This window comes from Mustela lutreola, chromosome 4 (assembly GCF_030435805.1).
Source record: "Mustela lutreola isolate mMusLut2 chromosome 4, mMusLut2.pri, whole genome shotgun sequence".
In the NCBI taxonomy this organism is placed as follows: Eukaryota; Metazoa; Chordata; class Mammalia; order Carnivora; family Mustelidae; genus Mustela; species Mustela lutreola.
In genome coordinates, this window is record NC_081293.1 from 84,588,510 (window position 1) to 84,607,569 (window position 19,060).

General features: G+C 40.6%; 2 protein-coding genes across 7 annotated transcripts in view; one reads left to right on the forward strand and one right to left on the reverse strand.

Annotated features, from left to right (window-relative positions):
• The first annotated feature begins 48 nt into the window (after positions 1–48).
• The window catches only part of ARID4B (AT-rich interaction domain 4B), a 148,377-nt gene continuing 129,365 nt past the window's right edge, over positions 49–19,060 (forward strand). For 4 of the 6 annotated variants that reach the window (XR_009352696.1, XM_059170408.1, XM_059170409.1 and 1 more), the window contains exons 1-2: positions 49–480; positions 1,308–1,362. Coding sequence is in view for 5 of the 6 variants with exons in the window: in XM_059170408.1 (XP_059026391.1) it covers positions 1,357–1,362 (6 nt within the window). In the remaining variant the exon portion in view is untranslated. The remainder of the gene's footprint in view (positions 481–1,307; positions 1,363–19,060) is intronic. The other 2 variants (XM_059170406.1, XM_059170407.1) reach the window with 2 other exon arrangements.
• Positions 684–1,358, reverse strand: LOC131830146 (cuticle collagen 1-like). The gene has a single exon (XM_059172522.1). It carries the CDS (start codon positions 1,356–1,358, stop codon positions 684–686), a length of 675 nt encoding a protein of 224 aa, XP_059028505.1.

A 19,060-nucleotide genomic window follows, 5' to 3' on the forward strand; every position in this document is an offset into this window, starting at 1 on the left:
GGGGAAAATATCTAGGGGAGGGGAGAAAGAAGGGAGGGGGGATCTTGGGGTGGGGGGGGGGGAAGCGATGTTTGCCCGTCAGTCGAGTCCGGAGTGAGGAGCTTGGGCGCCGGAGCGGAGGGAGACTCTAGAGCTGAAGCTTGCCGCCGCCACGGCCACCGCCTGGACCTTTGCCCGGAGGGAGCCGCAGAGGGTCTGGCGCCGCCGTCCTCTGGAGGGCAGCGCGATCCGGGGCCCGGACCTCCAGTCCGGGAGGATTTTTCGTCGTCCCCCCCTCCCCCCAGCGAGGGAGCCCGAGCGGCCGCCAAACAAAGGTACCAGTCGCCGCCGCGGGAGGAGGAGGAGCCGGAGCTTCAGCCTCAGCAGCCGCTGGACCCGCCGCCCTTCTTCCCCCATCTCTCCCCCGGGCCTGCTGGTTTTGGGGGGGAGCCGGGGAGGGAACTCTGGACGTGCCAGGGTGAGAGCTCGCCTCCGCCGAAGGTAGGGGCATTTTCTGAGGATTTCGCGGTCCCGTGAGGGGTCCTTTTCGGGAGTCCGCGGCCCCGGCCGAGGAGCAGGGGGCGATCGCTCGGTGGTCTCGCCGGGCGCCCGGATTCGGGGCCTCGGCCTTCCGGGAGCCCCCGCCCCCATGCAGTTGCCGAGTCCGAGTCGCCCCCCAGCCTGGCGGCTGCACACTCAGCGGTTTAGCGGCTCTGGACCGCGGTGGGGGGCCCGGGCCGGCGCGGGGGGCAGTGTCTGCTCCCGGCCCCCCGGTCCTCTGGCGGCCCTCGCGGCCCGGGAGCCGGGGATCCCACTCGCACTTGTCTGGTCTCCGCCTCGGAGCGGGACGTGGGCAGCGGCTGAGCGGCGGGTCGGTCCTGCCCGCGGCCCTCCGGCCCGCCTGGCCTCTCCGCCGCCCCCACCCGGGGCCCCTCGGGCCCGGGCCTGCTCCGGCTCGGAAGCGGGGCTGCGCGACCCTCTGGGGCGCCGACCCGCTCGGCCGGGCCCGGAGGCCCTCGGGGAGGACAGCCGGCCCTGCGCCGGCCCCCGGGCTTGTTGTGAGTTTCTTCTCTGACAGAAATGGCGTCATTGTCGGAGACGGGAAACTCCGTCGGGTCCCGACAATGGGGACGGGAAGCGGCCGAACTGTGGAGGTGGCTGGGTTTGCGGGGCTGGCGAGGCCACGGGGAGCCCCTCGTCTTCGGTTCGGGGGCTGACGTCCGCCACGGCGCTTTCTTCGGGGTTCGGGCTGCGCTCGGTTCCCTCCGCCTCCGCCGGTGCAGAGGGTGCGTGTGGTGCCGACTGGGTGTCTTTTGTTTTCCCTCCAGGTGCAGGTGAATCTGGTGTTTTCGAGGGGATCGCGGTCCCAGAATCATCATGAAGGTAAGATTGCGTAGAGGAAACGACCTCTGGGGTTCTAGAATTGGGGAAGGGCGGATGATCGGGCTTGTGTGGGGGGCCTCCGAGTTTCGCCGAGGAAGGTGTGCGGGGCGGCCTGGTGCCCGAGCCCCTTCCCCGGGAGACGGTGGGGTCCGCTGGCGTGGCTCTCTGTGGCTCTGCTGTGGAGTTGGGGCCACTTACAGGAGGTCTATCATATCGAACGTCTTTCTGCAGGCTAAGGCAGGAGTAACTGCATGAAATAAACTGTTTTAATTTAAAAAGGTAAAACAAAAAGCAGGTCAAGTAATCCGACTCTGGAAACCGAACTGTGTTGTGGTTCTAGTGATTACACTGATGAAAGAAAATCCTGTCTGTTGCGTGAGCAGTGCTGAGAATTTCTAGCAGAAGACCTGTTTGTTTGCTGGGAAAATAATCTAAACTGAAAGATTTTTAAAGAGGATCTTTACACAACTCAGAGATGTTAGTTTTTCCTGGGATTTAGGACCCTACTTTTTTTTTTTCTTTGTAGATCCGTTTAGTCTAAATTGTCAGATGTTGTGATAAAACCAATGTGGATTGATGTGGAAAGCCCATGGCCAGATTCCTTTTAAATGTAAACACGTTAACCGAATGGAGGATAATGTGTAAAAAGTAGAATTTACTTAGTTGGTGAAAGAGATCGTGGCAATGGAAGTGTAGGTTTTTATTTTTTGGAGACTATGTAATAGAATGGTGTTATTTTTTATACACTGGGGAATAAAAAGCCTTAGTTATCTGGCCTGTTTAGATTCAACTGGTGGAACTTAGAGACTAGAGATATTTTTCATCCATGACAAATTCGGAAGTGCTTGAAACGGTAGGGTGTGTTCACAAGTATAGATGCATGGAATAGTATCTGAAAATGTAAATGTTGTCTACTTTTGATAGTTCCTTTGAATTATTTGAAAACAAGTTTTCCTCTTTTCAGAATGGACTTGCTTTTAAAGTACTGCATCTAAATGAGAATTTGTAATGCTTCTGTTTATGAAAGAAAGTAAAAGCTGTGACTACTTAAATATCAGCTATACGAAGTAATTTAAGTTTAGTTTTTCTTTTCCTTTTTTTAAAATTTTTTTTTTCTTGAGTTTGGATGCTATAAAGTATCTGAAACAGTTTATATCTGCTGAATTCTTGTCTCTCCTACATGTAAATGAAAAAAATAATCAGTGATATTTCAGAAACAGATCCCTTTTGTTAGTCACAGATGCTAGCTATAACTCCTGGGACCTGTGTAAAACAGTGACAAGTGAATTTGTTAGGAAAAACCGTATATCTTCCTTGGTGTTGGGTGAGAACTTTTTAAAGGAAAGTGTTGGGTTGAATAACATAAAATAAATTCAGAAGCTGAATAATATAGGATTTAGTTTCTGGTAGATACTGCAATCTGTCATAGTTCCCAATGTACTGCCTGGCGTGTCTTTGGTATTCTGTTAATATTTGATTAAAAGAAATGTAGTAAGTTGAAGGTCCTTAAGACTTAAATCTTCTTTCCTTTTCTTTCATTTCCATTTTTTTTTTAACTTGCGTGTTTAAAAAATGAAAGTACATTGTAAACTTTAGCCTTAAGAGTGTCATAGTATTAGACAAATGCAAATTTCTTGGTATAATTTTAGAACTACTAATTTTAAGTGCTTAGTATTTCCATTAACATTGTCTTTTTAAAAAAGGGTACTACTGATTTTGAAAGGAAGAGTTATTAATGTAAATTTCTGATTTTATACAGGAAGAACTTCCTGTTTATTGTATATATAGTGAGTCTTCTCTTTGGGAGTCTACTGATAATCAGCAGGACTACACACATAGCTTATTTCTTACAACTTGATTTCTTACATGGTGAACATTGAGAGGCTGCCCATGATTGATTGGCATTTTGCTTTAACAAAGTTGCAATTCAGAAAGTACTTAAAAGTAATTATAGTGGGCTCACATTTTCTCTTTTTTTGTGTGTTCCCAGTTTCTAAATTGTAATGACAACAGAGCTATAGGAGGATTTATGCTATTTATCAGATCTCACCAAACATATTTGTACTTTGAGGCAGGCTTTTAAGTTTTTATTATCTGTTTTATTAGTCACATGAAATTTTTTAATTTTATTAGATGACAGTGTATCGATCTCATTGAAAGAATGTTTAATAATAATTTTCTGGTTGTTGCTTTAAAGTCCGAAAGTAAAGAAAAATGTATATATCATTTTAAATGTTATGTTCGAAACAATTTTAGAAACAGTTGTTAGAAACAATTTTGCTATAGTACTTCAAGAGTTTATTTAAATAAACCCATTTAGTCACTAGTATATTCTATTTTGTAATATTTTTACCCAGCGTGTTTTTGAGAAATAGCACTGTAACACAAAAGTAGTTTTATTCTTAACATACGTCATGATATGGGGTTTTGTTGGATTTTTTATACTTTTAAAAATTTTTTATTTATTTGACAGAGTGAGACTTAGTGAGAGAGGGAACACAAGCAGGGGGAGTGGGAGAGGAAGAGGCAGGCTTCCTGCCTCGGAGGGAGCCTGATGCCAGGCTCCATCCCAGGACCCTGGGATCATGACTTGAGCCGAAGGCAGATGCTTAATGACTGAGGTGCTCTGGATTTTTTATATTTTCTATAGATCTTTCAGTGTCAGTGATAGCACATTTTCAGGAAATCCTAGATTATTAAAAGTTGTAAATGATTTCAAGACTTAATTTTAATTATGTCAGATTCATTTCCTACTTTTTTCCAACTAAAACTGTTTTCTTGTGCGTGTTATTAACATCTCATTACATTGCAGTAAATTTTTAAGTAAAGTGGGAGAATCTGGAGAGGCTGGAAATTTCAGAATCTTTATGGAATAAGTGATTTAGGTGGTTGTGCCTAGAATCTTGGAGAGATGGGCTTTTTCAGATGTACCATTCTCTTCCATAATCACTGCCTTTAGAACACATAAAAATAATGGATTGATTATAAACGCCCTTTGCTTTTGTGCATGTTCTCACCCCCTCCCCTTTTCCTTCCACTTTCCTTCCCCTTTTCCTTTCCCTGGCTCCTCCTTTCCCTCTTTCTTTCCCTTCCTTTTTCCCCCCCAGCTTCCTTATTTTTCTTCACTTCCTATTTCCCTCTCCCTCCCTCCCTCTGCCCTCACTCTCTCTAACCCCTTCTTCTTCCCTTTTTTCTTTCCCTTCCCTCTTTCATAAATCATTCATTTAACAACAGCCCCTTCTGTGCATCAGGCAGTGTGGAATGAATGTGAGTAAGCTCTCAGATCTGCTCTCAAGGAGCTCACAATTTAGTAGAAGATAGGAAAATAAAGCAGAACAGCACATACGGAGTTACAAGAGTCTTGACTGCAGTATACAGTAATTGTGGTAAGTGGTATGGGAGGACAGAAGAGGATATCTAAATCAGAGTCAGGTGGGCACCTGAGTGGCACAGTCAGTTAAGTGTCTGTCTTTGGCTTGGGTCATGATCCCAGAGTCCTGGGATGAAGCCCCTGGGGGGGGGGGGGGTCGCTGCTCAGTGGGAAGTCTGCTTCTCCCTCTCCCACTGCCCCTGCTTGTGTTCCCTCTCACTGTGTTTCTCCCTTGTCAACTAAATAAATAAAATCTTAAAAATTAGTCAGTCCATCAATCAGTCAGAGTCATGGAAAGTTCTGTGGTAGAACTGACATCTAAGCTGAGAGTTAATGCTTTCATTGAGCAACGAACGAAGAGTGGAAAAGAGTGTTTGAGACAGAAAGGGGACTACATGTTGGAAAGTGGAAAAAAAACCCAAAGTGGTATATTTGGAAACTTAGTTTACTGTGCCTGACTTAAGCATGATGTGTTGGGTGGGGGTTGGGGGTGGAAATAGGAGGGCAATGGAGAGAAGGCTAAGTTAGGGAGTTGAAAATTTTCTTGAATGGTATGAACCACTGAAGGTTATTAGAAAGGAGTAAAGTTGGTGGATTTATATTCTGGAGAGGTCACTTTGGTAGTATTGTAGTGAATATGTCAATTGGGAGAGCTGAGTGGAAGATCTGGAGATTGCAGGTGAGAAGACCAACTGAGAAGTAAGGGCTTGAACTCATGCAATGGGAATAGACCTGAGATATTTAGGAAACAGAATTCAGGACCTAGTAACTTGCCCTAGGGTGGGAAGAAGAATTTTCTGTCTTGGGCAATGAGATTGATACTGTTGTCACCTGAAGTATGTTGGCATTGAAATAAATGTGTTGTACAGGGTTTTGAGTATTGAAGGGACCTGAAGAATGACCACATCCTCTAGTTACAATGTAAGATTAAGAGAATAAGTAAGACGAAGAGAATTCAGAGGCTTGGTTAATTCAGTCTGAATGTTAACCTCATAGTTAACTTTTAACTGTAAAATTTGAGAGGCTTTATATCTATAATGTGGCATATGTATTTTGTCCTATGAATTTGGGATCTCTTCGATGAACAGGTAATTTTGTAAAATACTGACTTGTGTTTTGTCTGAATTGCTAATTCTTTGTCTATGGTAATTTTTAAATTTTTATTTACTTATTTATTTATTTTGAAAAGATTTTATTCATTTATTTGAGAGAGAATGAGTGAGAGAGAGAATGAGAGAGGAGAAGGTCAAAGGGAGAAGAAGCAGACTCCCCAAGGAGCTGGGAGCCCGATGCGGGACTTGATCCTGGAAGTCCCGGATCGTGACCTGAGCTGAAGGCAGTCACTCAACCAACTGAGCCACCTAGGAACCCAGTAATTTTTTTAAAAAAGCATGTTGGATGAGTACATATTGCCCTGAAGAATGTGTTTTTGCTACTTTAATCTGTAATTCAGTCAGTGAAGAGATAAATTGTGTACCCTCCATGTACCAGACATGCTTCTAGGTATTGAGGATACAGCAGTATACAAAATAAGAGTTCTTCCCCTCATGGAGTTTACATTAAATTAGGATACATAGACACCAACCCCCCAAAAAAGTGGTAAGTGCTGTGAAGTAAAGCAAAATCAGGATAAGTGGTTACGGTGACAGACGGTGTTAACTTTAAATGAAGTCTAATAAGTTTTTGGAGATGACATATAAATATCATGCGAAACGATACAGTGGGCCATTCAGTTATCTGGAGGAAGAGCAGTCTGGGCAGAAAATTCAAGTGCTAGGGTCCTGTGGAGGAATGTTTTTGGTCTGTTGGATCATGGCATACTTTAAGGAACAGGGAGGGCTTTAAAGCTGGAATGGTAGGAGATGAGGCTAGAGAGATCCAAGTTCCTACCGCATAGGGTAGGGCCTTGTAGGCCAGGGGAAGGACTTAAGAGTAAAATCTGCGTGTTTTGGAAGTCAGTGAAGGGTCTTGAGCAGGAGCAGTAACTGCTGTTCAGAGACTAGACTGTGGGTGAGCAAGAGTAGAAGGAGGGGTGCCAGTGGCAAGCCTGCCAAGTAAGTTCTGGTGAGAGATGGTGGTGGACCAGGTGTGAGAGGTGGGTCTGTTGCAGGTGGGGATGATAGGATTTGAATGGATTGAATGGGAAGGAAAAGTTCTGCTTGGTGCTACTTATGGTTGAATAGTCCCTCCTCCTCCCCTTTTAAAATATGTTTTTTTGTGATTAGTTGGTGGATGGGATTTTTAGGATTGACTGCAGCCAAGAAGGCATTCCCAACTCTTAGCCTTCCCTTATTAGTGAGTGGTGAACATTGAGATGAGCAGTCCTTTCCATTTTTGTTTTGTTTTGTTTTGTTTTTGAATTTTAGGAAAGGAGGTAAAATTCACCCTTTTAAAGTGTACAGTGCAGAGGTGCTGACTCTTGATTTCGGCTCAGGTGATGATCTGAGGGTTGTGGGATTGAACCCCACATGAGGCTCCATGCTCAGCAAGGAAGTCTGCTTGGGATTTTTTTCTCCCCCTGCTCACCTTCCCACACCCGCACACACGCAATCAAGCACTGTCTCTCGCATGCTGTCTCTCAGATAAATCTTAAAAAAATATAAAGTGTACAGGTCGGTACTTAGTGTTTTCACAAGATCGTTGATCATCACTACTACTGTTTAACTGCAGAACATTTTTGTCTTCCCGGCAAGAAACCTGTACCTGTTAACTGTCACTCCTTGTTCTTCTTCTCTGTCCCTTTCCCAGTTGTCACTAATCTGCTTTTGGTCTCGGGGGTTTGCCTGTTCTGGACATTTCCTATCATGGAATCATCAAGCATGTTCTTTTGTGCCTTCTTTCACTTAGCATAGTATTTTCTTTTTCTTTTTTTTTTTTTAAGATTTTATATTTGTGAGAGAGAGCGTGCATGACCAAACGCATGAGCAGTGGGGAGGGGTAGAGGAAGAAGCAGACTCCCCACTAAGCAGGGAGCCCAATGTGGGAGTCCATGTGGAAGTCAATCCCATGACCCTGTGGGATCATGACCTGAGCTGAAGGCAGATGCTTAACCAACTGAGTTATCCAGGTACCCTCACTTAGCATTTTTTTTTTTTTAAAATTTTATTTATTTATTTATTTGAGAGAGAGTGAGAGAGAGAGCATGAGAGGGGAGAAGGTCAGAGGGAGAAGCAGACTCCCCATGGAGCTGGGAGCCCGATGTGGGACTCGATCCTGGGACTCCAGGGCCATGACCTGAGCCGAAGGCAATCGTTTAACCAACTGAGCCACCCAGGCGCCCTTAGCATAATATTTTTAAGGTTCATTTTGTAGCATGCTTTATTCCTTTTTATTGGTGAATGATATTTCATTTAGTGATTAAATTATGTACCACTTTTGGTTGATTCACTTATTAGCTTTATTTCTACTTTTTGCCTATTATGAATAAATGCTGCTATGAACTTTGGTGTGAACCTATGTTTTAATTTTCTTGGGTCCTAAGAGTGGATCTTTCTGTTTTTAGGGTAGTAATACTACCTTTGGTAACCCTGTTAAGAGCCAAGAGTTTAACTTCAGATACTTTGTGCCACTGTATTCACATGGCCACCAAGAATTTGGACACTTAAAAGATTTATCCAGCATTTATTGAACACTTAGGTGTTGGTCTCTGTTCTAGCCATTTAGGATATATCAATGAGCAAAACAGAATGTCCTGGCCCTCTGGAATCTTTACATTTTAAGGTGAGGGGGCAGGCAGAGAGGAATAAACAAGTAATCTAGTTTATTAAGTGGCAAAAAGTATGGAAATAAGGGAAGAACTGGGTAAGGAGGGCGGGAATGTGTGGGTGTTGGAACAGGTTGTAGTGTTAAATAAGGTGGTCGGGTAGGTATATTGAGAAGACATTTGTGGAAATACTACTTGACTGAAGGATGTGAAGGAGTTAGTCATGTGGCTTTGAAGGCAGCTGAACATGTTCAGTGAACTGAACAGAGGCCAAGGTGGCTGGAGTAAGGAAAGAAGAGAATGGGAGGGGATGGGTCAGACAGATAAAGGGGATGCAGGTTGGGGGCAAAGCAGATCAGATCACCTAGGACCTTAACAGCCTTTGTTAAGGATTGTAGTTTTTACTCTGATAGAAATAGAGTTACTCTGATAGAAACTGAGTTTTGAGCAGAGGAGTTGTACAGTCTGATTACAGAGTGGCAGAGTTTCACTATATTTTTATGGGGCCACTGACAGCTGTGTTAGAAACAAACTGAAGGCAAGTTGAAGATAGAATAGAAGCTGACCAGTTGGGAAGCTATTTTAATAAATGATGATGGTGGGATATTGGCCATCACATTGAAGACTCCTCTTGTCTGCCTTTGGTGTCGTAGAACAAAGATGTTTCTACATTCGTTAAAATTATATCTAGTATTCTGTGTGACACTCATAATAAGCAGTGGAAGCCATAGTCCTATTAATCCTTTTGATATTTAAATGTTATAGGTTATAGAAGGTATGGATTTTGATAAGGCCTCTAAAGAAAGTGTGTTAGTCTTGTCTTTTTTTCTTTTCAGTTGGGCGGCCTTTACACCTAATGGACATTGAACAAAGCAAGCTATAACTAGCATTTGTTCCCAAGATAATTGAAATATTTTCATTTACTTACCTTACATCAAAATAAGACTATATACATATTTGTTATCTCTTAAAGTTCTGGTTAGTGTGTTTAATTTTAAAAGGGAACTTTTGTTTAAAAATTACTACATTTCTGGGGCACCTGGGTGGCTCAGTTGGTTAAATTCTCTGCCTTCGGCTCAGGTCATGGTCTCAGGGTCCTGGGATCAAGCCCCGCATCCAGCTCTCTGCTCAGCAGGGAGCCTGCTTCCCCTCTCTCTGCTTGCCTCTCTGCCAGCTTGTGATCTGTCTCTCTCTGTGTCAAATAAATAAGTAAAATCTTTAAAAAAAAATTACTACATTTCTGTTTTCAGAAGTACTGGAAATTCTGACATTCAAGTTTTCTATGGAAGATAATGTGTTTCTAGAAATCTGATCATTTTCCTACTAAGATTCAAGATAGCGTTCAGGTTTGGGGAGGAAAAAAAAGAGATTATAAAAGTGTATGAACAGTTTACTAGAAAATAAAAGGCAAATCTATAGGGGTCAGTTTATAGAGACAGAAAAACTAGACATCATGTTTATCTTTCTATGCTAATGGTCATATTTTGGCTGGTTAATAGAAGCAAGGAACAAAATAAAGACAAAAAAAAGGGAAAGTTTTAAAATGACATGTGTCTTACTTTGAGTATAGTTCCCAGGATTCCTTAATCAGTATTAGCTCATACTCTATTCGGAAGGTCCGTGTGTGAGCTTCAGGATTGCTATGAATCCCTTCTCTCCCCAGAGTTATGTGCAAAATTTCATGTACCCATATGCTTTCTTGGGAAGATAAACCATAGCGTTCATCAGCTTCTCAGTAGAACCTGTAATACAAATATTAAGAAATACAGCTCTGTGGTATTACCTGTTAGCTGGTCTGCTGGTAATCGTTTTGATGGGAATAGTAGTTTGTGTGTCCTGATCTTATCCTTAAACAGGTAATTAACCGGTTCCTACTTATTTTATTTTCTATTTTTTTTTTTTTTTAGATCACTGTACAATCAGAAAAGGGTTTTTATTTTTGAAATGCTAGCATTTATATGAAATGCATGTATAGCTTACAATATTTGACTTTTTGAATTTCTGGAAAGAATTTGAATTTCTTTCAGTTATAAATAAATAGCTTTTGATTCATGGAAACATTTCATAAAATAATTTTAAAAAGTTGCTTTAAAAATCTAGAAGTGTAGTTTTTAGCATGCTGGCTTTACTTATGAAACCATTTATTGGGGTGCCTGGGTGGCTCAGTGAGTTAAAGCCTCTGCCTTTGGCTCAGGTCATGATCCTGGGGTCCTGGAGTCAAGCCCCACATTGGGTTCTCTGCTTAGTGGGGAGCCTGCTCCCCACTGCCTCTCTGCCTACTTGTGATCTCAGTCTGTCAGATAAATAAAATTTTAAAAAATCTTAAAAAAACCTATTTATTATAAAAGTTAATGTTTGTTTGCTCTTACTTATTCCACATTCTGTTCTTTGCCAAATGGGGTCATCTAAAGCAAGCAAGGATAATATCTAGCTGAATATCCAGATGTACTCAGCTTTAGGATACAGTTAGAGATTATATTACTCTTGTTGGTGGTGTGAGTGTCTCTCCAGCTTAACATTGGGGTTGGCAGTCACGTGGTACAGAGGCTGATTCTCTGCACCATTATGATTTGTGAGGAAGAAAATCTTACAGAAGATAGTGTTTATCACAACCCCCCCACCTTTTAAAAAATATTTTATGTATTTATTTGAGAGAGAGTGGGTGAGAGAGCAGGAGCTGGGGGATGGGGCAGTGGGAGAGGGAGAAGCAGATTCTCTACTGAGCAGGGAGCCGGATGCAGGACTTGATCCCAGGATCCTTCGATCATGACCTAAGCTAAAGGCAGAGGCTTAACCCACTGAGCCACCCAGGCTCCCCTTATCACTTTCAAGTGATAAATTTAGCTATAATTAAGAGAATAATAATTCTGTAATAGCTTTATGCTATTGAAGTGTGTCAGATTATATGTAGTGTATCTTGGGTGGTGGTATGGGTACTTTATATATACATAGTAAAGCCATTTTCTTCTAATTTACAGATAGATGTTTGGCAGTGTGACTTAGCTCTAGTATATCTGAAGTTCTTTGTCAGGGCTTTGCCAAGGAACAGGTTGCTGTTTCCTAATTTGAAATTTTGCTGGGCATAATCATTTCTGAGAGCATAATCATACATACCTGTTGAATAAGATTTTTTGAAAATTACTTAATTTTTAATCATTTACTTTAATAGTAGAAATGAAGATTATAAACTACAAAACTTTGAGCAAATGGCATTTAAAGAAAAGATTCACTTTATACCTATAGTAAAAAGTTATACTTAAATATGACTGTAAAAACCATCTTTGTTTAGTTAAAGTGTCCAATAAACAGTGTAAATGATTAAGAGCATATGGCTTGGAAAGAGAGGTCTTGTTCCCAGTACGGTCTCACTGTGTTCCTTACTTGGCTGTTGAAGTTTGGGCAGTTTTATTTATTTTTGCAATGAAAGGAAACATCAGTTTCTTTCTTTTTTTTCTTTTCTTTTTTGTTGCAAAGTAGGGATAATAATATAGTTGCTTTACAGAGTTTTTAAAGTACCAAATGAAATAACATTTAAAATGCTTTATACTCTACTTGGCATAGTTCTGAGCAGTCAGTATGTAGTAGCTTTATTATTCCTATAAAAGCCGGTCACTTCTTTTGTAAACAGATAGAGTGAGAATTCTTTAATCAAGACTGCTTGGGATTGAATTAGGACTCTCCTACTTACCAAGGTTGTGGGTAGTTTTCTTAAACCTTCTTAGAAGGCTGGTGTCCTTACCTAAAATGAGAAACGTTTATAATACTTACTCATGGGATTATTGGGGAATGACTAAATGTAGTAACAGGATCTATTACATAGTAAATTTTCAGTAAATTGTAGCTATTATTATTAGTTCTATGGAAAGAATGTGCAAACTCTTGTGAGTTTAAACAGGCTTTCAGAGTGATATAGTCAGTCTAATCTTTTTTAACTTAAAATTGATTTGGAAGTTAGGTAGAGAAGTTGTAATTTTGTGATTAAGGGTAAAACCTGTTATTTTTGTTTTTATCAATTCCTTAAAAATTTAGGGGCGCTTGGGTGGCTCAATCAGTTAATCATCTGCCTTTGGTTTAGGTCATGAGCCTGGGGTCCTGGGATGGAACACTGTGTCAGGCTCCCTCCTCAGTGGGGAGTCTGCTTCTCCCTCTGCCTGCTATTCCCCCTGCTTGTGTGCTCCCTTACTCTTTCTCTGTCAAATATATAAATAAAATCTTAAAAAAAAAGAATATTTCATGAAAGGGGAAAACCAGATGTCTTTATTCTAAGAACTCTTAGCTCCCATTTCAAACTTTTTATTCCAGCCCTCCCTTTCTGATGCAGAAGCTTCTCTTAGTAAATATAATACTTGTCCTCTCTTCTAATTTGCTGCTGGTTTGCCCAGATGGGATTCTTTCAAGGGAAAAGTATATTTTACTTCCAAGCCTAGAGGGTTGTTATTGGATTAAGTGAACCACTGGAGATATTTATTTTCTGGATAAGCATCCACCTCTAGCCTTGCTTATATAGGGCAAACATTTTTTTCTTCTCTTGATCCTGATCTGATCACTGTTCTGATGTGGCAGTTAGTCACCTGAAGCTGGTCTGGCATCCTGAGCCGGTGGGGGTGGGGCAAATGAGTGATGGGGCCCTGCCAAGCCTGTCTCTACTCTAGAGAGGAGTAAAAAAGCTGAACAGGCTTGAAGACAAAGGAGCTACTATTGGTGTCAAAGTTTAAATGAGGCAGCTTGGCTTATGCCTATTTGGGAGTTTTTAAAAAATGTAGCTTTTCATTTTTTCAGTTTTATCTCTGTAAGGGTATCTCATCAAAGGACCCATCTCTATTTTTTATCTATCCTTGCTGAAAGTTGTTCAGTGATTTTAAGGAAAGTTGTTTGGTGGCTGAGGGCTTTTGACACTTAGTCATCTAATTATGCCTTATCCCAACTTGGAGACCTACTTTTCTAAACTAGTTCTGTTCCTAGAAAATTTAATTAAAAAGTTTTTAGGGCACCTGGGTGGCTTAGTTGGTTAAGTGTCTGCCTTTGAGTCAGGTCATGATTCCAGAGTCCTGGGATCGAACCCCATATATGGCTCCCTGCTTAGAGGGCTCCCTCTTCTCCCTCTGCCTCTCCCCTTGCTCAAGCTCACTCACTCTCTCTTGTTCACTCTCTGAAAAAATATTTTAATAAAAAATAAGTTTTTATTATAAAGTTTTTATTATAAAAGCAGTACAGTTAAAAATCATAGAAATCATACAGTGAATACTAAAAGTCATTATGTTCCCCAGTCTCACTTCCTGTGGGCAACTTGAGCTAACAGTTTGGGATATATAGTCTTCCATACCTTTCTCTTTGCACATACATATTTACAAAAGAGGATTTATTTTGTTGTGCTTGGTTTTTCAAAAATGGGCTTATATTAGGTTCTATAACTTTTAAACTGTCCTTCTGCATTAGTACATAACAGCTTTGTCATTTTTTTCTGATGGCTTTAGCAAGATTTTATTTGCATTCGATACGCTCTTTTCTCTACCACAAATGATTCCTATAGGGCACCACTGTTTAGCCTTAAGTTTTGCAACTATGTAGAAACTTCTTTTATACCAAAGTATTGATAATTTATTTTGAGTATGTAGTTCTGCTAGGTGGTGAATAGTCCCAGTCATCTCTAGCATTTATGACAGTCCCTCATGGCCCTATGGATTATTATTACAGCTGCTAACTGATCATGGAATCTTACTGCATGATACTATATGATTTAAGCTGGGAAGTTAGTGAGGGAGCATCCCTGTGCTTATGTGGCTGCTTGCAGAAAGCTAGTGCTATTCTTGGGATCCCTGGTAGCATGTATTAAAAAGGTTAATTTTAGGACAGGCTATTGTAGCCATTGACCCCCACAGATGCTTCCTGTCAGAATAGGAGGTTTAGAAAGTATTTTTTAACACTAGCGTTATAATGTGTTTAAATGGCACATTATGTTTTTAAAGTTCATAATCGTTGGTTATTTCTTATAATATCCCTTTGAGGCAGGTCAGCAGCATTTTTCCTTTTTTATGGTTGGAGAAGCAGATGCAAAGATGTTGAGTGATTTGCCTACAGGCGCACATTAAACTGATGGCAGAATCTGTTCTCTTGTTAGTAAACTGAACCATGCGGCCTCTCTGCTAGTTGTAAGTGAGTAATAAAGTTGTTTCCATTTAGTGACCTTTTGATGGCTTTATGGAATAGTGAATGTAGTTTAGAAACCTTTTACCTACTTTCTTTATTGAAAGAAAATCTATAAAGCTAGAATTTACTTGTATCATGGTATTAAATATTGTATGTAAATTTATCCTATTCTTTTAAAAACAGAAAAAAAAATCATAGGAAAACATTAGAATGAACCAAGTGGACTTAGTTCTGGGAAAACCTTTACTGGCTTGAAAATTAGTATTGTAAATTAGAGGAAAATGGCACAAGGCTTTGAAGAGTTAATACTTTATAGTAGGAGAAAAATGAAGCCCCAGGTTATATTGCCAAGTGATTTTGAGTAAAACAACTGTGGCCTGTAGAGCTAGAATAGACTTTCAAAGATTGTTTGGCTCTGTGGATTTAGACCCCAGCTAGTGTGGCAAGTGACAGCATAGGTTACTTAGACTAAAAAAACTACTATTTGGGCAGCATCCCTTTAGTTCTAAGTTTCCTTATCCATTGGAAATAATCTCTCTTTACTTGTTTGGACTTGATTCTATTTTCCCATTCCCTCTCCTCCACTATAATAATAATCACTATTTTTTTCTTATATGCTACCTTTTTTCTTTCCAATTGAAAAGAATTCTAACTGTAATCTTTTTGTGTTGATAGAGGGAGATCATGGGGAAGTTTTCAAGTAATAGGCAACTATTGTAAAGAGATTTAATTGAAGGGATCATAGAGAGCCAGAAAATTATATATTCAGTTTTGGAGTGTTAAAACAGATGCTTTGACATGAGTTAAAAGTCTTTGATAATAAGTAATGGTTAATCCTTATGTACTTTGGTAATTAGCACAAACCTATATTTTAATAAACATGTAACTTCTAAATACATTTTTTACTGCTATAGACATATCCCACTTATCCCAAAGTCAAGCTGTCATCAGTTTTGTCTTGTTTTGCCCTCATCATGTTCTTTATGACATCATCAGTTTCATCATTATTATTATCATGATAATTTTACTACTACTTTTATAGTGCTTCATATGTGTTAGACATTTTCTACATTTTAAAATGTAATTCTCAAAAAGATGCTGAGAGGTTCTTATGAATATCCCTGTTTTGCAGATAAAAAAAGTTAAGGCTGAGGAGATTATGTAATTGACCTAAGTAAATTCCTGCGGCTAGTGAGTAGTAGAGCTGTTTTAAACCTAAGCTACTCCAAATCAGAGCTCTTATCAATACTCACACTGTTCTCCCTCTTATTTAACATACATATCTTTACTTAATGTCTAGTTTGCTTAGTCCACAGGTCATTTAGAAGTATCCAGTTCTTTATGAGTTGTGAGTAATGATGTGTTTGTGTGTTTATGTTTATATGTACATATAAGGTCTTGGGAGAGGGATTTTGAAATGGGCACAGTGAGTGCTGGAATTACCAAAGGAAGAGAAAGGGGAGACACTTTTAAAAACTAAGACACATGAATGTATTCTTGTTTAGTAATCCTTTCCATTTTCAAATGTGGACCTTAAACTCTCAGGTTTTAATAAGCTCCATTTCTAAGTTTTTATTTTTATGTAATCTCTACATCGAACATGGGGCTCAAACCCACAACCCTGAGATATCAAGAGTTGCACAAACTGCCACCTGAGCCAGCCAGTCGCTCCTGTTCCTTCTCTTTATGAAACAAGGGAAACGGGAGAATTTAGGAAGTCCATGAAATTTTTATAAAATGTAGAGTTATGTTATGGAAAGAATAAATTTCACTTATTAAAAAAATTAACTTCATTCTTCCTTGGTACTGGGCAGATAAGTTGCTGTTATATTTTTAAAGTATATTTTAAAATTCAGGATTAATTACTCTTTACCTTTCTTTAAGAATCAAGAAACTTTTATGAAAGAGTGTACAAGTTGAATTTAGAGGGATTAAATGCAACAGAGGTTTTTATAGCAAATCATTACAAAATGTTACTACTTGGGTTCTTTATAAAACTAGAAAATTCTTGCAGAGCAGTGACAGATTTCAGTTCTGTATTTGTTTTCTGTTGCTGCTGTAACAAGTTGCCACAGATTGGTGGCTTAGGACAACATAAGTTTATTATTTTGCAGTTCTGGAGGTCAGAAGGCAGAAACGCTTGTTGCTGGACTACATTCTTTCTGCAGCTGGATGGGAAATGTTTCTTTGCCTTCTCTAGCCTTTGGAGGCTGTACACGTACATTCCTTTCCTCCTGATCTATCCTCTGTCTTCAAGTCTCTGACTGATCCTACTCTTCTGGCTCCCTCTTTCACTTATATAAGACCCTCGTGATTTCGTTGGGCCCAGTCCAAATAATCCAGGATAATCTTCCCATTTCAAGGTCAGTTGATTAGCAAACAATTCCATCTGCAACCTTAATTCTCCCTTGCTATTTAGCAACATTTTCGAAGATTCTGGGGATCAGGATACAAACATCTCTGGGGAAGCCATTATTCTACCTACCACAAGTTCATTAGTTTAGCAAAATTACTTAGCCTCTTAGGCTCTTCTATAAAACGAGATTTGTATTTATTGTTTACCACAAAGGAATTTCATGCAAATGGAAATTCTGTGCCAGTACAGACAGATCATGCATAGAATATACTCAGAATTATTATTATTATTATTATTATTATTTTTTTTTTAAAGATTTTGTTTATCTATTTGACAGAGAGAGATCACAAGTAGGCAGAGAGGCAGGCAGAGAGAGAGAGGAGGAAGCAGGCTCCCTGCTGAGCAGAGAGCCCGATGCGGGACTCGATCCCAGGACCCTGAGATCATGACCAGAGCCAAAGGCAGCGGCTTAACCCACTGAGCCACCCAGGCACCCAGAATTATTATTATTTTTTAAAGATTTATTTATTTGACAGAGATCACAAGTAGGCAGAGAGAGAGAGAGAGGGAAGCAGGTTCCCTTCTGAGCAGAGAACCCGATGCGGGGCTCGATCCCAGAACCCGATGCGGGGCTCAATCCCAGAACCCTGGGATCATGACCTGAGCCGAAGGCAGAGGCTTTAACCCACTGAGCCACCCAGGCACCCCTACACTCAGAATTATTAACAGATGTTTACTGGTTGCTCTTTACAGATTCATCTGTTGGGTACATGCTTGGGGATAGGTAACCAGTGGGCTTGGTAAACTCTGGTCTGAATATTGGAGTTAAGTTTGGCCACTAGAAGCAGAACAAAATGTCAGTGACTCAGACACTTTAACTGTTGTTCCTTACCTTCTTTCTTTCTTTTTTAAAAATTTTATTTATTTATTTGACAGAGATCACAAGTAGGTAGAGGCAGGCAGAGAGAGAGGAGGAAGCAGGCTCCCCGCTGAGCAGAGAGCCCGATGTGGGGCTCGATTCCAGGACCATGGGATCATGACCTGAGCCGAAGGCAGAGGCTTTAACCCACTGAGCTACCCAGGCGTACCACTTTACCTTCTTTCTTTCTTTTTTTTTTTTTTTTTTTTTTTTTTGAAGTAGTCTCCCCACCCAGTGTGAAGTCCCAGTTCTGGGCTTGAACTCTCAACTTTGAGATGAAGACCTGAGCTGAGATCAAGAGTCGACAGATGTTTAACCAACTGAGCCAGCCAGGCACCCCTGTTGTTTCCCTTTAATTTGACTCTTTTGTGACTCTTTTTGTTTTAGAATTTGGGCTTTCCAGACCTTTGTTTGTTGAGAACATTGAAGATTTACATAGCACCGTGTTGAAAAAAAAAAAAAACAACAACATAGTTTAACTCTAATTTAAAAAAAAAAAAGTTTTATTAAATAATCTGTACTCCCAACCTGGGACTCAAACTAATGACCCCAAGATCAAGAGTTGCACACTCCTCCAACTGAGCCAGCCAGGCACCCCTTAACTCCAATTTTTTTTTTAATGATTTGACTCTTCTTTTAGTCTAAAACTATATATTTTAAGCAGTAGGCTTTTCTGCTTTGGGGAACTTGAGGGACACCTGGATGACTCAATTGTTGAGTGTCTCCTTTTGGCTCAGGTCGTGATCCTGGGGTGCTGGGATCCAGCCACACCCCTGGGATGGAGCCCCTTGAGCAGAGAGCTTGCTGCGTCCTAACGCTCTGCCCTTCCCGCTGCTTGTGCTCACACTCTAGTACTCTTTTTCTCTTTCTCTCTTTGAAATAAATCTTAAAAAGAAGGGGGGTGTGTGCTTTGAGTAGTAGGCAGTTTCAAATCACAATTGTTTATGATTATTTTTTATGTCCCTAATTACTCATTTTTTGAATTTCCCAAGTTATTCTTGGAGGATTGCTGTTTTTAATGTTTGATTTGTCAATTTTTCTTAGAGCCACCTTTTGCTTGGTTGACTTAAAAGTCTTTCAGTACTCAAAACTGTGGTGCTGTGAGGCAAGGTTGGAGAGTGGAGTAGAGGGTGGAAGATCCCCGGGTCCTGGGATCGAGCCCCACATTTAGCTCCCTGCTTGGCTGGAAGCCTGCTTCTCCCT